We start from the raw sequence: 19,713 nt of genomic DNA, 5'->3' as shown, positions 1-19,713 counted from the left end.
AGAATAAGTAACAACAGATTAGTTGTGCAGGGAACCACTAAATGCACTGCCTATATGGAAGATTTGGGCCTTTTCTCAACATTGAATTCATCCACTGCTGAAAAGCTCTCCCTTCCCCCTCCAGTAGTGCTCTGTGAACGCACACCTTATTTTTTCCCTTTATAATGTTTGTTACAGAGGCTTTCTGTGGTGGAGGTAGCTGGATATTTTTCTCATTAAAATTTATGCTTTGCATAGTTACCAGGTCAGCAAACTGGCTAAATAGAAGCAAGGAGGATTTAGCAGCGTCTGAGCCAGCCATTTACAAATAAATCTCTTGGGGTCTCTAATCGCTAGCGAATCTAGCTATCACTTTGATTTGAAGGGAGATTAAGGATTATAAATATTATATAAATCTATTTTTAGCTTCACTGCTATTACACAAAAGCGAAAGATTTGATGCTACTTTTTGGTCCTTTCCTCCCTCCTGCAGCAAGGTAGGAAGATTCGGTCTGTAGCCCTGTGCTCTTCGGCAGGGGATGTTTGTTTGAGCAGCCTGATGTGTGTATTAACAGCCATCTTCTCCGAAGTCTCAACCTGCTGTTAATGTGCACGCCGAGGGTCCTGGATGTGCAGCTGCCAGCAATGCTGGGTTTTCGGTCCCATGAAAGGCACATGAACCCAAAAAGCTGGATTCAGAAACTTCCTGGTTTCCCCATTCCCTGCCCCCAGCCTATTTGTGGAGTTAGTTCTGTTCCGTTTTTGAGGGATGAGAGTATCAAACAGGTCTGGGATACAGACCTTACACTAATGTGAATGAAAAGGTGGCTACAATTAAGGATAGGAAAAATGTGAAGTATTTCTACACTAGTCATACCTAGTGCATGAAAAAACCTGTCAGCGATGTAGCAGGTAATGCATTGGTACGGAAGTAAAGAAAATCACAAAATGGGGCAGTGGAAAGAGAGGGTTTGCCTGGTAAACTCTTAATTCATACAATTCCTGGATGGATATTTTCAACTTTCGTAGCTCTTTGTCTTAAAACAAGTCCACAGACTACTGAAAGCCCTTTACACATCTTTCTGGCTTGCTCTTGCACCTGGTATGGAAAAATGCCTTGCTGTGGCTTGTCATCATCTTCCTAGGCACAAGGCTTTCAAATGGGAATAGACATTGCCAGGGTGAGTTCATGTGGGAAGAATTAAGTGCTTGGACAAAAGGTGATGGACTTCATGGTTGGACATGCTTTCTCCTACTGGATGTGTTTTGCCTTTTCACAAATTGCATGTAGCCTCTTCCTGGCAGCCAGGAACTTTGCAGGGACTCTGTGGAGCGTTGTCACACAGAAGCCCTGGGGATGCCCAGCAGCATCCTTTACTTCCACCTTTTACTCTGTTCCCCTCTTCGTCTGTATTCCTGAATTGCTGCTGTTTCCCCTGCAGTTGGTATGCTCCCTGAACGTTTTTCCTCAACGTTTATTTACCAAAAAAAAAAAAAAAAAAGTGGCTCTCATTGTTTTGCTTTGCCAGGTAAATTTAATTCAGTCACAGAACAAGGTTGGCATCGGGGGGAACATAGCAGTCAGGGTCAGGCACAATGACCCGTGTTTCTCTGAAACCTTCATTATTTGGTGGTTTTAAATATTAGAAATAAAATTCTGAAAATATATGTAAATGTTAATGAAACTTAGCTAGGGTAAAGGCATTGAGGTTTGCCTACAAATGCTCTCTGTCAGTGCAATGTTTGTTCTTTGTACTATTCTTAGAGCCTGCTTTAAACTTTTTCAGTGGCTTCTGGATTTCCCCTTGATACACAAATAAATGTTCAGTGCCGATCCTCCCTTTGATTCTCCATATCAGTTCTGATGCCAAGTGAAAACAAAACTCTGGTGCGTGTAACAGCATAACTGTGTCTCTGCTCCTGCAGGACGAGTCCTGACAGGGTGGGAGATGCAGCCACAGCCCTCTCCTTGCCACCAGCCTTGGGGAGAGTTTGTCGTCCAGTCAGAAGAGCCCAGAAAGTCAAGGACAAGACCTGATCCTTGAAACCTGTCTCCAAGGCGTCAGCTGTGGCACCCAGGGCAAGGAGAAAGGCAGGGCTGAGGATGAATTGCAGCTTGCCCCTTCCACTGCTTTGTACAAGGCCTTTGAACCCTTGCCCCAAGGGGAGCCAGCGTGCCCCTGCGAGGCAGGGGGGTCCTAACAATGCACCCCTTGTGCTGGCTGCCTGCTCTTCACGCTGCAAAATCGAGGATTATCCTGTAAATTGCCTGGTGAGAAGGAACCCCCTTCTGGTTTAAGAGTGATCTCCTACTCAGGATGATGGATGGTGCTGGAATAAAGCAGTTTAATTTTTAGAAAACTGTCGACCCTGAAAGGATTGAGCTATTATTTTAATTACTGTAATGAGCAAACACTACTTGAAAGTCATTAAAAGAACATATACATAGCTCCAGATACTGCTGCCTGACATGTATTGATGAAACTTTTCTTTAACCAGAGGGATGCAGGTTAATTTTTTCTCTGCTAAATCGACAGCATCGTGGGTAAGACATTTTGCTGTTGCTTTGTACTGCATTTCCATCACCAGGAAATCTGTAGTCAAATGCAGGCTATTAGTGTAAGTATGGGTGAACGTTGCAAGTGAGCATACATAATGATCTCTTCATAGCAGTTTGAAATCGGAGTTGGCAGACTTAATTTCAGCCATACCATCTTTTTGGGGGCATGCTGACCTGTTGAAACTATTGCAGGAACATATTGAGTTCAATTTGAAGTCGGGTGTGGTTTTTTTTGTTGTTGCTTGTTTTGTTTCCGTTTTAATTGAAAGGCTTCTCGGATCCATAATGGAAATTCCACACAATAATCAGTGACTGCAAGCTGCATGTAACATGTAAGATGTCTATACTCAGGCATTTCCTGCCCTGCTGCGTTTGAAGCAGTGCCTTGAAATTTGCTTCCCACATTGATGGTTCCCTGGCCATAAGGTTGTGTAATCAGCTGCTCTGCCCCAAGGATCATTTGGAGCAGTTCTCCCTGTTTGTGTATATACGGTTCTGACTGGGGCAGAAAGATCGGTTCTGTAGCTGGGATGGGAGAGACCGGATTCAAGCCAGCTCAAAGGAAACAGTAGAGGTATAGTGCGAATGCAACTTGCTCACCAGTTTTTAAGGTTATTTAGCCCGACTTGGGGGCACTGAGTGCACATGCAAGCGTGCATCTCTTCTGTGGGGACTGAGAAAGCATCTCAGAATAGTTCTGCTGCAGACAACAAAGAAGTAACACTAAAACTTCACATCTGTACGAGGGTCAGAAACATTTAACTGAGTTCCTGAATTTTGTGCATTCACCAAAATATTTTTTCATAGGAAGTTTAAGATCCTTTGGAAAGACACTGCTGTAAAAATGGACAAACAAATTGCCAGAGTAAAGTACAGATGAGATATGCAGGCTTGTTTTCCTCCTTCAGAAAAACACTGTTTTTATTGGTGTAGAAACTTTGTAAAAATAAAACTTACAGAAAGAATTTTTCGGTTGAATCTGCTCATATGGTTCTCCTTAGTGTGGGTGTTCAGCTCATAGGAGCTGGAGTGCTGTGCGTTGCCCAGACCTTCATGATGGGGAGGTTTCTAAAGCTGGTCAGTGACAGCAGACAACAGGTCTTGAGGATGACGGGTGAGCTGATCCAGCAGAAATTTTGTCTCTTTCTTGTCTTTACATTGCATATGTGCAGTCCTTCTATGTGTTTTTCTCAAGGACACAGCCCAAACTGATGAGCTAGCACTATATATAGTGTTGGAGGAATTACTTAATGAGGAATGAGATCCTAATTGTGAAGGAGGAAGCTGAAGAAAATTTAGGATATTGGGGGAAAGAAATTCAGATTATTCTTGCATCACCATAGTGCCTTCGCCTGTACAGAAAGAGTTGTCCTATTCTAACACATTTTTACTATTTAGAGGTTGAACTCTGCTGTAAGGATAGATCAAATGATCCAGCACTTGCTCATTTTCCCCCACGTAATTTCCATCAACACTGCCTGAGTTCAGCCGTGGAGGTGGAATCAGATTTCATAAGGGAAGTGAAAATCTCATTTTCGGACAGATGTTGGATATCAAAAGCAGAAACATGTTAGAAAGCTTGATCTTTTGAGCTATACATATGGTTTAATTTTTCAGTAGAAAGTGTAATTAAATTATTTGGTGTTCCTGGATTAGCCCGTAGTGCTTTATGCTATAATCTTGCATAAAGACTTTAATTGTGTGGTTTTGCTATTTCTGTTGTATGTAAGCTGCTAATTCCGTAGCTTTTCTGTTGTGAAGGATTAGTATCTGGCTTGGTTTATTTTTGTTGATCATTACGGGGTGATATGGTCATAGATAAACTCATGCTCTATTATTATCTGGGAACAATGCCTTTTAATTTTTATTGATCTCAATAGAAATAGTAACTCTAAAACTTTTTTAACAGTAGATGAGGAAAAAACATTTTAGTGGCATTGATTTGTTCACTGTAAGTTTCACACTTTTACTATGAAATTTTGGTCATACCAATTTCCAGGTATACTACTTTTAGAGGAGGATCACAGCTGTTATTTTCAACATATTCCTTTGTTTGCTTTTCATTTTCTTCAGAGGAAAATAATTCTGCAAGAGGGAGAGGGGGAACAGGGGGAATTGGGACATCCCATAACGTTTTTCAGGGGAGAAGTAGCATATAAAGGACAAGGCTAAGCCTTTGGCTCCTCACAAAGATGTGTGCAGCTTTACAGATCAGCTTTCTGATGTGGCCTTAGACTTTCCCCTGGTAAATCCTGAAAGTGAGGTGTTTTGGGTCTGCCCACACAGCACAATGAACGTTTAAGATCACAGCATGTCCTGGCTTGCCTGGTTCACAATAGTGAGGAAGCGGGAGCAGCTCAGCGTGTGGTAGCAACCAAGGTCTGCGTGCCTGGAGTCCCTGGAAGACTGACTGCACTGCTGAGGATTAAAGCCCGTGCTGCTGTATCTGTGTTGCTGCTGTCAGGCGTGCTCGTTCAAGGAAGCAGATGTCTGTGATAGCGTATGTGACGCTTATATGCCTTCACTCTGTTGAGATACGCCAGTCATCTCTGCTGTGGAAAATGGAAAATAGCCACCTTCCTATCACATTGCAGACGTTTGTCACTTTGTGGTGTTGGGCTATCATAAGGCTCGTTTAATGTGAATCAGATGGAAAGTACATAGAGTGGTTTCCTGACTCCTGTCCAAGACAAGTCTTGGGTCAGCTGGCATGCAGCTTTGTGAAAGTTGGCTCAGCTGAGCCTTCTTGGAGCTGCCAACTGAGATGCATGGTCAGCCATGAAGAGCTCGTAGCAGGCAGGAGCACAGCATTAGGCTATGATGAAGAATAACCCATAAGTAAGATGTTAAGTAACTTCATAGGTATTTAGGCTCCCAATGATTTGGTCAATTCAGACTGAAGAGTCGCTGTGGAAGCTTGCATATTGTGCACAAAGAGCAAGCAATTGCGAGGAAGAAAGGTGAGGACCCTGGAATTACCCCCTTTGACTTCGCTTAGCCAGAAAGCATCCTGCTGGTAAGGTGACACGGGTCCGACTCTACCTGACTTAGCTGAGCTGGTCACTGTCTGTCCAGCGACTGACCTAAACGTGCAGTGTATCAGTTTAGTTAAATGGACATTGAAACTGCATGTCGATAATAAGCTTGTTAGTCATGGGTACAGGCAGAGCAATCCGTGCCTCTGACTACTTTCTGTGAACCCAGCAGGTACAGTTGGCCAAGTGTACAGGTGGTAGAGTCGCTTTCAATGGCAGGGTTTGGTGCCCTCAAGGCTACTCAGTGTGGTAGACCGCATCCAGCTCTGGGGCCCTGAGCACAAGACCGACATACGTGTATTAGAGTGGGTCCAGAGGAAGGCCACAAAAAGGATGTGAGGACTGGAGCACTTCTCCCACTAAGAAAGGCTGAGAGCTGGATTTGGTAGTCTGGAGAAGAGAAAGCTCCGAGGAGACCTCACTGCAGCCTTTCAATGCTTACAGGGGGGTTATATGAAAGATGGAGACACTTTTTACAAGGGCATGTAGCAATAGGACAAAGAGTATCAGTTTTAAGATGACAGAGGGTAGATTTAGATTAGACATAAGGAAGAAATTCTTCAGTAAGAGGCTGGTGAGACACTGGAACAGGTTGCCTGGAGAAGTAGTAGATGCCCCATCCCTGGATCCCTGGTGTTCAAGGCCAAGTTGAATGGGGCTCAAAGCCCCATCCGGATCTAGTGGAAGGCGTCCCAGCCCATGGCAGGGGGGTGGACTAGATGCTTTTTGAAGGTTCCTTCCAACCCAAACCACTCTGTGATTCTATTAAAGTGTGAGAAAAGTGTCGGGGTGCTTTCCTGAAGCAGGTGATCCTTTTCCAAATGATTTGCAGCATGGTAATTTCTGTACTGCTGCACGTCTGTGGAGGCTCAGTGTGTGGGAGGCCATGTGTGTTGTTGGGCTTTGCTCTTGCTGGGTGTGCAGTAGCGTATTTGAAAAAGAAAGGAAAGGATGGTTTTATGAAATTATTGCTTCAAGGAGTGCAATTCATGTCGTTTGAAAGGTACGGTTTCTTACTGTGTCATTGCAGCTCTGCTCCCTATGTTCAGAAAACTAAATGGAAATAGTCATTTTCCTGAAAGGAGTGTTAAGCTGGTGAGGAAACTACAATACCCTGTGATAACACTAGCAAAGACTGCTCTTTTGACAGTTTTGTGTTTTGAGTTGCTTTTAGCTTGATGTACCAGTCTTTCTGGTCTCTCAGCATAACCTGTTCTCTCTTTCTCTCTCATAACACATACAGTAACCAATTCTAAGTGTCTGAAACCCTACTCTTTTTTTTTTTCCCACTGCGTTCATGGCTTCTTCACCACCTTAAATCTGTGTGCTCACACAAACTGCCTAGTGTTGGTTTAGTTTCATTATTCAGTGACTAACTTTTTTTGCAGTCCAAAGATATTAATAGTATTTCTCAAAGTCCAAGAGGTAGCTTTAGGATCACCTTGTTTTAAAGGAAAAGTTCTTTCATAGAAATTTAATGCACAGAATTTCTGTAGAGCATTTGCAGCTGTTAATGTTAGCTTGTGTACTTAGAAATTAGTATGTAATAACATATCTCATGATAATCTAGCAGCTGGGGAAGTCCATGTGCATTCAAAGACAAATAGGGGACCAGCCACTTTGATAATTACCACTTCACAGCCCTTTCTGGGAAAGGCTACAAAATGGAATTGGTGCAAAAATGGCTTTCAGACAGAGATGCCCCAAGCCAGGATTAATGAAAAGGTTTCATTGGAAACACAGACAAGATAAATATTCAATATAATCTCAGAAAGCATTAGCAAGCCATAGTACAAGTCTTAAATCATGAATTATCATTAACATGGAAAAAACAAAATCACCTGAGTGCTCTTCTAGAAACACTTGTAAAAATTAAAGCATCCAGTGTGTAGTCTGTAGCATTTATTTTCTGTCAAGCAGTTTTAGGCCAGGCTGACTCTACTAACTGGTTTCATTTGGCTCTCAGCAAGTTGGCAGACATCTTACAAGAGGGAAAAATTTGCTGGGCATCCTGTTTGTTTACACCTTTTGGGTTCAGCTGTAATCATGTGAACTGCAAAAGAGAGCTTTAGATGGTAACCAACTTATTTAAGAAATGTTATTGAACCAAGTAATGAACTAAAATGTGTGTGACGGAATGCATTCAGAAGAGCTGTGGCAGATGCAAGTCTTGCTTAGATCTGAATTTTAGATTTATTGTCTTCATTGCTTTTTTGAGGAGAAATGGAAATTAAGTGAGGTAACAGTGCTGAAGCAGTATGCTCTTATTCACCATCTCTACACACATCTTTTCAGCCCATCTGATTATTTTTTTTAGTGACACGTTCATACATGCTGTGAACATACGCCAAAATCTTCATTCTTAAAATCTGCCTTCATTCATCTTGAGTTGCTATTGAGAGCTTTCTTGACTTCGTATATAAATTGCACAACCCTGAATCTGTGTTATCTTATACTGGAAACCAGACAAACGATTCTGACAGACTCGACTGCGTTTATGTAGTGATTGAAAAGATGGCTTACCACATGCAGAATACAGGTGGCAAAGCACCTTCTGCTTTTCAGCTGAGGTGATGAAGTAAATGTGGCTGCTGATTGTAAATAAAAACGTTGGAAATGTTTGCTGTAAGTTCCTTTACATGCTTAATAAATGATATTCCAATTTATGGATAACAAAATATTGGGGGCATAATTTATTACATGTGTTTCATTACAGTGATTTTCAGATTGTCTATTATTTTGGCTTAACGCTTGTTTAAATTCACTGTAATATAATTCTAGCTGTAGCATTAATATATTTAACACTGAATATTCTCTTTGACAAAAGACTTCAGCTGAGTAAACCGGATCTATTGTGTAAATAAGGAGTTTCTTTGGAAATTGGCTTCCTTTCAGTTTGAAATACTTTGTCTAATTTGTTCCAGAAGTAAAGTGAACTTGTTTTTCAGAGTTTGCTCATGATTCCTGGTGGTCAGAACTATAATAAATTGCATTCTCTCCTATTTTATACACTTTGTAAATATGTAAGCTAAGATACAGGCTGTGCTGGGCATTGAAAAATAAAAGGGGATAGTGCCTTTCATAGGAAAACTGAAAATTGCCTAGAAAAACAAAATCACCTCCCTTCTGTTGTTGATACCCAAATGTCGGGAACTGTTTGAGCAACAGGTTCTCCAGTAATTTGCGTAAAATATTTCAGTAGGTTTAAGTTGGGGGGCGGTAGGAAGGGGGGAATGCAGAGGCTCTGCTAGGGATTGTAAACCACATGTGTATTCAGCGAGTAAATGAGATACGAGCTTTGAAACAATAAGCTGCTCTATAATGCACAGACGTTCTTTCAGGCTACCAAGCCCAAGCTCTGAAGTCTCTCTCCACATTGATAAAAAATGTCTTAACTCTGAATGAAATATGTTTATTCTGCCTCATAAAAAGCCCTGTAAGTTACTAAGAGCTGGAGCTGCTGACTCAGTCATTGTTCCTGGTTTTTAAAACTCCTCCCATTCAGTTAATTAAAAAACCTGTTCCTGAACATGAAACAAAAGCACTTTTTATACGGTACTGGGCTATGTACATTTTCAAGATTTCTGCTCCGTGAATGCAGTTTTTCTTTAGCTTTGTGTCTCGCGCTGAACGTGCCTGCCAGAGGCCGGGCTGTTTACATGGCTGTCCTTGTCAGCCGGGAGGCCTTGCTGCGCACCGGCCTACACTTGCGCCACGGCCTGTGTAGAGGGGGACGGGGTCAAAACCTGAAGGGCACAAAAGGCTGCTCAGCAAGCGAGATAGCAATGAATGAAGTTAAAGTCAGGCCATAGAAATGGAGATCCTGGTGTGGGAGTAGCAGGAGGAAAAAGTTTTGTCAGCAAGAGAGCGGAAAGAGAAGGTGGTGGGCTGGTGACTGCAGGCAGTGTCTTTGCACCGGGGCAGAAACACTCGTAGCAGTGTAGCTGCATGTTGGTGAGCGTTAGCTTTGTAAAATAAATAAAAACTGTTCTTGAGTAACACGAAGTTAATGATTAAGCTTAGCAGTTGCTGCCGTTACTTTAGCAAAAGCTTTGACTTGCCAAGAAGAAGAATGCGTATGAAGTTGTTTGGAAAAGTGCTTCAGTTCTGTCAAATGTACAGAGATGGCTACCACATCCTGAAACTCATGGCTAACGTAGATCCACAAGTTGCTGGTTTTGAATACCTGAAATCCGTGTTGTGACCAAAAATGTGCTTCTTCATTTCAGCACATCTTAATTTCTTCCTTATAACTGCAACCATGATACAATTCTGAGCAGGCCTCACACAACGATTGGGACCTGATAGTTTCTGAATTGCAAAAGTTTGCTTTCTTCAGTGCAATAAACTTTTGGTCCTCTAAAATGAGTAGCCCTCTTTCCAAACTCAGTTGTTCTTCTGGGAATGATGTCTCTTCCATTTGTCTGTATAAGATTTCTTCATGGGACAAAATTCTTTTTGAATGCTGTCTTTTCTCTTAGCCTCAAATAAAAGTTCTCACTTACTTGAGTCCATCAGTAATAAGGATATATATTAAACTATTTGTAAGCACAGTCTGTGTTTAAAATACTCTAATTCACTATCAGTACAAAATTCCTCTTTACCTTTTTGGACAAATTGAGATACCAAAAGTAGAAGAATACTAAACTGAGCTCAGGTTGTGAAATACTGCTACTTTTAAAAAGCACTCTAATTTCTCTTCTTGACGCTTCAGTTCCATAAGAAACTGAAGTCCACTATACCAACCAAGATGGTAAGAGTGGAAGGGAAGAAAGTCTTCTTCCCCTGTGGATTTCCCATGAGAAGGTGTCCTCCGAAGGGAAGGAGGGAGCTGGGTTTCTGCACTCATTTGGGATTTGGACTCACACAGACTATGAACTACAGCTGCACCATTGCTGGTGGCAACATCAGCTCAAATCAATGTTAATGAGGAAATCTGTGATAAAGGTAGATTTTTTCTTCGATGCAGCTGTGATACAAAATCTCCAGTATGCCTGGCTAACTTGTAACAGGTATTCTAATATGGCCTGTTGAAGCCTGCTTGAAACTAGTAATATTCATTTCAAATGTTAACCAGGAGTTTATTCTGTTACTCTCATCTTAGCTTTCTTCTCTGCATTAATTAAATGTTAATCTGTTGTAGACAGCCCTGTTCTTTTAATGAATGACTTGAGACTGGTGTCTACTGATGACTGGGGAGGAGATCACCTAGCTAAGAACAAGTCTAAAGGGAGATTAAGTCTGTGCTGCCCCTTATCTTTAAATGTAGGTAACGTATTTCACTAAAATTGGAAAATCTACGTGGGCAGAATAATGCAAAAAATAGTTTCTGAATTTACATTTTCAACAATCGTCCATATTTTCCAATAAATATTAATACAGGGTTTTGGTGGTTTTGGTTTGTTTTGTTTCGTTTTTTGTGTGTATGTTTTGGTGATTTTTCTTCTCTTTCCATTCAGTGTCATATCTGTCATGTTCAATTTCTTGGGCCAAATAAGATTCTGTTAAGGTACTTGTCTGCCATCCTAGGCAAGGTTCGATCCTAAACTTCGACTTGACATATGTGAGCTGAGTCACCACTCGTTAGGACTGATCTTTAGCCCTGAGTCAGTGTTAATGTATAAATGAAGGTGACGTATTTGCTAAGTAAGACAAGTGATTCAAAGTACAGTAAGAACTATTCTCACATACTTTTTCACCTTTGGTTCTAAGTCATTTTCCAGCCTTTCATATAGAAAAAAGCAATTCTTGGTGGAGGCTTCTGTTAAGTGAGGCACACATTGTCTTTACCTTCATTTCAGATCTTCTCTGGTGGCAGGCAGTTCCAGCAGACATTCTCATAAAGATTCTGGATGCTGCTACAGTAATCAGAGCTGTTAGCTTTTGGTGACTTACCATTTTCATAACTGAGGTGTAGGTGGGCCTCCACTGCAGCGTGGAAGGAGCAGTACCAACAGTCACGTAAGAAAAGCTTTTGTCAACAGACATCTGCTTGTAAATAAAGTCATCTCAACACTGTGTCACATAAGCTCTGGGTTGTTTTAGTTGGGCTTTCTGTAACTTTTTCTCTTGATGCCTTGTTGTGCTGCAATCTGAGTTAGCTCTGCTGTTCGCTGGGAGAGCATGCCATCTTTGTGTATGTGTGTGTGTATGATCTTACTTTTCAACAGGAAACCAGCAACAGCTTCTGTTAGTAATAATTAAGAAAGTCAGACAGTGCAGTAGTCACCAGACTGCTCTGCATGACCACTGGAGTGTGTGAACTCACACGCAGACAGAAAGCTGCCTATGGAGCATTCATGGTGTCTGTTGGCAGCACGTGGGAAAGAAATGAAATGATAATTACAAGTTAGATCGATGTTAACCCAGTGAGTAACTTGAATTTAGTTAACTTCTTACAGTCCAGACACTCCAACATGTGGCCTCACAAAATGGAACGTTTCATTGTGGTAATCTATTATTTGTGATGATAATAACTTACGAAAGAAAGGTTAGAGGTTAGACTTGTTTTCCCTGTCTGTCTCTTTACATAATCAGTAACCTAAATTTCCCTCTCATGCAGTATCTGTTAGTTAAATCTACTTTATACTATCATCAGTCATCATTTGAACTGATTTTTCTTTGTTATGCTGCCAATAGAATCAGATTTTTTTTTGTTGTTATTCCACTTAAGAGTCATAGAAGTAAGATTTGGAAAAGAAAACGCTGGACTGTATCATCTCCTTCACTTTAGCAGCACGGGATTAGAGGTTTTGATGAGAAATGCAAGCATTGTGTTGCTGTGTGGGAAACTTGGTTGGATTCCCTTCCTCGATCTCTCAAACGGTGTGCATACGTGCAGGCGCTGCGTCAGTGTGCTGATGCTCTGCTTCGACATGTCTCACTAGGTTGTGATGCTTGACTCATTCTGCCATGGTTGAATGTGTATTTGTACAGCAGACATAACACAGAGAGGAATAAAGGCATTTAAGGCTTCGAAATCTCGATAATACTTCCGAGAAGTAAAACTATTCATCCGATGGTCTCCTTCCCCATAAAGCGTTGCACAATCTCTGACTGAATGTGCCATTGTGCCTTGCCCTCTGCTTTGCAGGGCCATAAGTTTAGCTCCAGTACTCTTGATGAATTCTAATTGTATTGTGTTTACTTAGATATGTCCCTAGTTCATGTTTCATCTGTGTTTGGTTTTTTTTTTAGTCCATTCCCAACATTTCCAAAAGACTGGGGACAGATGGGGACACGGCAAGTCCTTTTCTACCCCCTTCTCCCCTCAAGAAAAAGTACAGACAGGCAGCTCTTGAAGAACAGAGGCCATACTTCAAAGCCTGTTGAATAGCTATTTTATGGTGATTACAATGTAAGAATCAATTGTAGCTTTTCTGGTTTGTGGCCCAGTTGTTACTCCTTGGAAGCTGTGTACCTGAGACTCTTGGTTTGTATTTTCCCACTGTATTCTCTACCCTTTCATAGCCTCCTGCATGCTTTCAGCAGGCTGCAATACACAAATAAAGAAATTCTTATGAATAATTCAGAAAAACTTCTTCCTTCTTTACACCCTCCCTTCCTGCCTTTTTTTGTATAGCTCTCAGAAGCCGTCAGCATGGCAGATCGGGATGAATCCGTACCATTGAGTTGTCTTCCTCTTTATTTGACTGAGGCTATTAACTTACCAATACATCATATCCATGTTAGTTTGCTGGCAGGTCCCAGTCTGAAGTGAAGCTGGTAGCTCCTTTGATGGGGAACCCCGGGTGAGGCAGCAGGGGATTAGCTTTCCTGTCCTCTCCATGGGCACTAAGCTTTGAGCCTGTCTGAACAAGTTGACGTGAGGACTACTGTCTGCTCCCGTTGTTGAACAAAGTGTTCTGTAATTTCATTTATACTTGGGCTTCCTCTCCATAATGAATCTTTTCTCCCTCCGCTGTCTCCTCTGCAGTGGGGTCTGGGAGCTCTTCTGCTCCACAGCACCTGAACCCAATGGTAATCTTCTGCCCTGTGGAGAGCTGTGAACAAGCTCTGCATTACAGCAAGCTGGAAGATGATAAAAGCAAAGGAAGGCATTAATTTCCCACTCACTTCTGCATGTCTGCCAAACCATTTCTTATTTATTTAGTAATACATCCCCAAAAGAGCTACAATATTAATGTTGCACCGTGGTTCCAATTGGTCACACAATAGCTGCATCAAAGATCAAGACAGGTTCTTTTTTGTTCTCCCTTTTCTCAGGTCTAGACACCTACAAGCACTGTCACACCAACGCTCCTTGAAACGACAAAATGTAGGCTCTGTGCAGAAGCATTTGGGCAAATGTCAATTTAAATTTAAAAAGAGGATTAAAAAAATATATAAGGAGGCTGGAGTGGCTGAAATTGGGACTGTGTTCCGTGTATTATTTTAGAGTCTTGGTTCGCCATGCTCATTCTTCACCAGCTGCCTTGTCTGAGGATTAGGTAGGGACAAATAACTCTAGCATGTGACAGCTGATGGGGTGAAAAGTGAGTAAATAAGCTGACGTTCTCCCTGGCATCTAGTGAGCCACCTCTGTGTGCCCTCCTTTACCACGTCTTATGTACTCTCTAGCTTTATCCTATTCATCTCTGCTGAGTTCTGTCAAAGATCACCCTTTTGCAGTGGAAGACAGTTATTTCCTATTATCATGATGCATGGGAATGCTAAAAGATGTAGACAGAAACTGTCTTTTTTCCAAAATGGTGGTATTCTGGCAGGTAGAGAGCCTTTTCTCTTTGAATCAAGTCTGCTGTTCTTTGAAATACTGAAACGCAGTCAGCAGTCAACAAATAGTATGAAACATAAACCTCTGCAGTACTTAGGCTACCCTGCTGTGCTGTCTGCACATTCTTGGGAAGCACAGGGCTTCGCATGTAGACTCACATAGAGAGATGTGAGACTTGCTAAATAACCAAAGCTGCTGAAAGACAATACAACTCCTGCCTCCTTAGAGAAACATTTACCCGTGAACACAGCTGAACAGATGTTTTGGTGACCTTCCACATTTTCTGCTGATGACATGCAGCTACTTTTTTTTCTTATTATTTACAGAACGGGGAGATTTTCTTTTTGGATATGCAAGTGAGAGCATGTAAAACAGATGGACTATTTGGGTGTGAAGAGTAGATTGGGGCTAAAGCCAGTGGACCTTACAGAAATACCTGAATGAGATGGGTTGCACTTGCAAGAACCTAAGCAGTGGAAGTGGCAGAAGCAAACGAAAGTCTGGAAGAGGCTAGTTAATGACCCAGGGCAGATCCTGCTCACAAATGTCTGACTTCTGGCAAGAAGGAAGATGGACTGGTCTCCTTACTCGTTTTTAATAAATGCTTCCATAAACTGGGGGATAAGCCCTGCTTTAGATCTTTACCCACGTTTTATCTTTCCATATTCATTTCCATCAGTAGTGGATTTACCATCTCTGCTGTAAGTACCTTCACACGGAAATAAGATTTCATCATCTGTGCAGATAATATATACTAGAATGAAACTGTTCCAATAACCTGTCTGCCAGAGGCCAGACTGAAAGATAAAGAGATATAAAGCTTGCAGTAGTAGTTCATTACTCCCTTGCACTTGGCTGCAAAGGGGTAACCATACCTGCTCAGTGGACCATGCAGATATAACAAATCTTTGATCTCTCTGAACCTGCCCTGATTTACTAGAGGAACATTTCATTACTCTTTTTCTACCAGTAAGAGGGAGGAGGGGTGCTGCTATAATTGTATAGCTTTAGTTTTAGATTTACTTTTTTTTTTTTTGTTAAATTCCAAATTAACACGGTTAAATTGTACCGTGATTTGTTTAAGCCTGCTCTCAGTCCTGTAAAGTCTCTTGATGAAACCTTGTCTTTGGTGAAGGATGATAAAATTTCACTTCAACTTGGAATCGAGACAGACTTATGTCCATTTGACTTGTATTTCAAACTGTTTTATGGCACTTTGAGTAGAGGCTGGGGAGGAACATAATAAGAAATTCTCTCCTTCCTCCCCATTAGTTAGTTACTTGACATCTGGCTTAAGTGTGTATTGCAGGCCCCTCTTCTGCCCTTCTTTCTCTCCTTCCAATAAAAAAGTCTGCCTTTTTCAATGAAGATATAAATTTAAAAAAAGCATCTATAGAAAATGTGGAGTTATAAATGATCTTTTCCAAAGGCGAAGCATTTCAACATCCAGTCCTGACAGCTTCCATGCACAGAATGCTTCTTGATTTCATAACAGGAGGAGATTAATGCTGCCCTTCTATTATGTGCTTTGGGATCTGTATGTACTCCTCTGTAGTCAACCCCCTCGTGAACTGCTGCTTATTAGCAGCGAAGGCACAGACAGCTTTGTGTTTGTGCGGCTCAGCTGAAGGAAGGGGAGGATGACACAGATAGCTACATAGATGGTTCTGAGCATCTCTTTGTACCGAAGCAAAGCTCCAGATGATTTTTTTTTTTTACGAGGACATGTGCAAGTCTGCGGTAGCTAGCAGACCCTGCTCCCAGTTGCTCGCAGCCTTGAAGAGTTTGTTCTGTGGTGAGGAATTTGGGACCGTTCTGTAGAGAAGTTTGGGTTCTGATGGGTGACTGGCTTTCTTTTTGCCACCAGACTATCTATTGTTAAATATATCACAGTTGTAGTAAAATAATATTGGTATGCTTCCAGACTGAGGAACTAGAGGACCTAGCATAAAAGACCTCATTCAAAGTGCTGGATGAATATTGCTCGGATAATGCTATTATTCAAGATGATGTTTTCCTGCATTTTTCATGCGAATTCATGCCTTCTTGCTGCACCCAGCTCAATTCCAACTTTCAAGCAAGACTTCCTAATTTATTTCTGGACTGGCAAAATGTTATCACTGCAATACCTCACAGTTTCAGAAACTTGTGGAGCTTCCATGCAGTGTTGTATTCAACTCAGCTCTGTCTGTAAGGGTGTTAAATCAGAGGTAACCCCACTGGGTTTAGATCTGTCTGAGGTGACTAAAACTTGCAGTGGTGGTGTTTGTGTTTTTCCTCAGGGGACTTTAAGTATAAAACGCCATTATAAATTGTAATCATGGCTTGCCTTGAATAGTGGCTACAGCTGAGAATCCTGAAAATCAGACTCCCAGATCCCAAATTGGGCAGTCAGTTAGGGTCACAGCCAGGTTGTTAGCTGAAGAGGACAACAGTGCTCCCTGAAGAGCGATTCAGAAGTAAGCAGGAAAGAGCAACAGCCTCTGGTCAATCCATGCAGACCACGATGTGACGACCTCTGTAACATTTAAGAATGTCTTGCCCTTAATTTCTATTAGTGAAACATGGCCTTGGGCTCTGTGCTCTGGTGTGGTCATTTCTCTGCGCTATCAGGCACTCCCTGGTGCAACTCAAAGCCCCTCTGCTGCGTGATATCCTGGATCCACGTAGGTAAAGGTCTGCCTGCTCTCGGTTCCCCCACACATCTGAATTTCTTTTGTAGGAAATTCTCCTCCCTCCTGGAGGGAGGAGGACCTGCAGAGCTGGGAAAAGCATCTTCCTCCTAGCTAGGATGTGGCTGACAGGGAAATCCCCAACCAGGACTGCACCGTCTGTATAGTGGCCTGGGGATTAAACAGTGCGGTTCTTCTCTCTTCATCTCTCCCTCTCCACGCCTCGTGCATCAGTCACACCACAGCTTCAGCTTCTTTTGCCAGAGCACCTCCCTGCTTGTTGTCCAGGGGTGCAGTCTGTACGGCCCCTTGATTGCTTTGCACCAGAACGGGCTCAGAGCAGAGTGCTGAGGAATTCAGCTGGAGGATGCTGACACATTTCTGCTGAGCATGCGAAGCATTTTTTTCAAATGCCCATCTGCTATGGATTTCCTCAGGCTATCTGGAGTGTCTGCCAGGCAGAACAGCTTTGGCTCTCCTGAAATTTCTGCTCTCTGTGTTGGAGGCGCTGTAAACCCTGTGGAAGAAGAGTTTGCAATAATATTTTCAGGTAGTGGGCCTGTGTACTGTGAAAGTTTTAGATACCTTCAGTAAGCAATTAAGCTTACAGGGAAGAAATTTGGAGCTACTAAGCCCAAAGGTAACTCTTCCCTGCTCTGGGCATCCTTGAGCTGCAGGTTCCTCCTAGAGGCACGGGAGAGGGACTGAAGGATTGCTATAATTGTTCTCAGAGCCCTCCTTGCACATCTGCCAATGACCTTTGTCAAAGGCAGAACCTTGCACAAGGCAAACCCTCGGTCTGACCTGGTGAAGCCATTCCTGCACTGTATTACAGCAACGTAGTTCGCTACAGGAATGGCTTCACCAGGTCAGACCAAAGGTCTGCCAATTCCTGCTACAGGAGCATTAGCGTTGGTCTTTGAAGTACTTCAGTTGTCTTGGCTGAACTTCAAATAAAAGCGTGTCCCGAAGCAGACACGGAGTTAGTTAGGAAAACTCCAAGGCAACTGATTTTTGAAGTGCGGTGAAGTTTATTAAACAATTGCAAAACAGCAAGTGGGAGATGTCAGCATCTTTAGCTGCTCTATACAGCACCCCAAGCCCTGCTAATAATACTTTAAAGTTACTGTGGTCACTTCAGAAAGAAATAATGTAGAGAAGGGAATTAAAGGAAGTCTTTTGGCTTAAAAGCTGATATTCAGGCTACAACCACAGCGTTGTAGCATTCCAGTTAAGTGTGCCTCGGCCTGCAAGGTGCTGGGGCTGGGTGAGGAGCAGGGAACTCCTGGTCTCTCCGGGTGCGTGCCTGTGCCCACGCCTGGCAGGGCCTGGGATGAGCCTTTCTTAATGGGGCCTGCCGAGCTCCCGAAATCCTTGGGCGTGGGTGAGTCCCCAGGACAGATGGCAAAAGCCTCAGGTCTGATGGGGGTACGTAGGAGCAGCAGAGTGTGGTGCACAAAAATGCTGAAGGAGCGAGAAGCTGTTTCTGTAGGTGGCTGGCGTCCTGATGTATCGGGTGAATTTTCATGAAGTCGAGCGCTGTGAATAATAATCCAGCGGCTGGGTGCCTTGCTAATTTTAAAACATGGTTTACAGAAGATGTGCAAACTGTAGATTTCAGTCAGACTTTTTCTCATTTTCTCAAGTTGTTTCTTACAAGGAGGCCTGCTGTGCTGTTCTCTCACTGAGATCATCCTTCAGCTTAGTGCTAGTTAATGTTTCTGAACTTCGGAAGATCCCTCCACTGACTTGTGTCATATAAACAGCAAACGTATCTGTCTGAGCTTTCCATTAACACTGTATTTATAAAAGAAAGCTTTTAAACTCTATGTTCATGACATGCAGGAGTGATCGAAGTGCCTGGCTGTACTGAGCCCACGGCGCTTCCCTCCCTGCTGGTTCTTGCCTCTTCCAACACTGAGCATATGGCCTTTTTTGGGGGGAAGGCAGTGAGGAACGCTTCTTCCTACTGCTTTTCCAAAGGTGACCACCTGCAAAAGAATTTTAAGCGTGTACGGTTTCATTTCTTGCCATGTTAAAAGTTCTCAAAGGGCTTAGCTCGTGATTAAGGAAAGCTAGGTGCTGTTCCACCGTTAGGGAAGCCTAGGGGAAGAGGGCTGTAGCCCCACATTTTTTCATAGCTGTTTGATGATGCTAAAATATGTATAAAAAAAAAAAAGAAAAAAGAAATATGTTTACTGTTTTGAGGTTTTACTGTAATGGGTGTGTTTTCTTTCTGTAAAGCTTCTAATGTTTGGGGCCAAAAATGCTATCTGTATAGATACTGTTAGAGGGAATTAAGTACACAAACACAGACGCCTCAATAGTTATTTACTATTTCTAGACAGCATGTGATAGAAGGATCTTTTTAAATTTGACTTCAGCTCCCACACGTTCTTCTCGTCCTGCCCTGGTGGAACTGGGTGCCTTTCATGGCAGGTTCAGAAGGCTCTTTGCAATCTTTCATTTCGTATTTTGGCTGCTAATAACCGGAAAAATTGACCGAGCAAAATAGTGAAGAAGTTGAGCCAGCAGTTGCCACAGTGACAGTTGTCCAATGTAAATATCTTACAACTCTTCTGTTTATCATCTGTTTTCAGGGCAGTTTAAGCTGCTGGAACAAGACCGAGATATTAAGGAGCCAGTGCAGTATTTTAACAGTGTGGAGGAGGTGGCTAAAGCATTTCCTGAACGAGTTTACGTCATGGAGGAAATAACATTCAACGTTAAGGT

The 19,713-nt window shown here is 42.4% G+C and overlaps 1 protein-coding gene across 2 annotated transcripts in view; it reads left to right on the top strand.

Annotated features, from left to right (window-relative positions):
• GAREM1 (GRB2 associated regulator of MAPK1 subtype 1) overlaps window positions 1-19,713 on the top strand; it is a 103,426-nt gene that overhangs the window by 59,335 nt on the left and 24,378 nt on the right. Inside the window, exon 3 of one of the 2 annotated variants that reach the window (XM_080578397.1) lies at window positions 19,581-19,711. The exons of the other annotated variant lie outside the window; for it this stretch is intronic. Within the exon in view, the coding sequence (XP_080434523.1) occupies window positions 19,581-19,711 (131 nt within the window). The remainder of the gene's footprint in view (window positions 1-19,580; window positions 19,712-19,713) is intronic. 2 annotated transcript variants of the gene reach the window in all.

The sequence above is a fragment of the Anser brachyrhynchus genome, assembly GCF_964034855.1.
Source record: "Anser brachyrhynchus genome assembly, chromosome: 2".
NCBI lineage: Eukaryota > Metazoa > Chordata > Aves > Anseriformes > Anatidae > Anser > Anser brachyrhynchus.
This window is presented reverse-complemented; position numbering and strand designations above follow the sequence as displayed.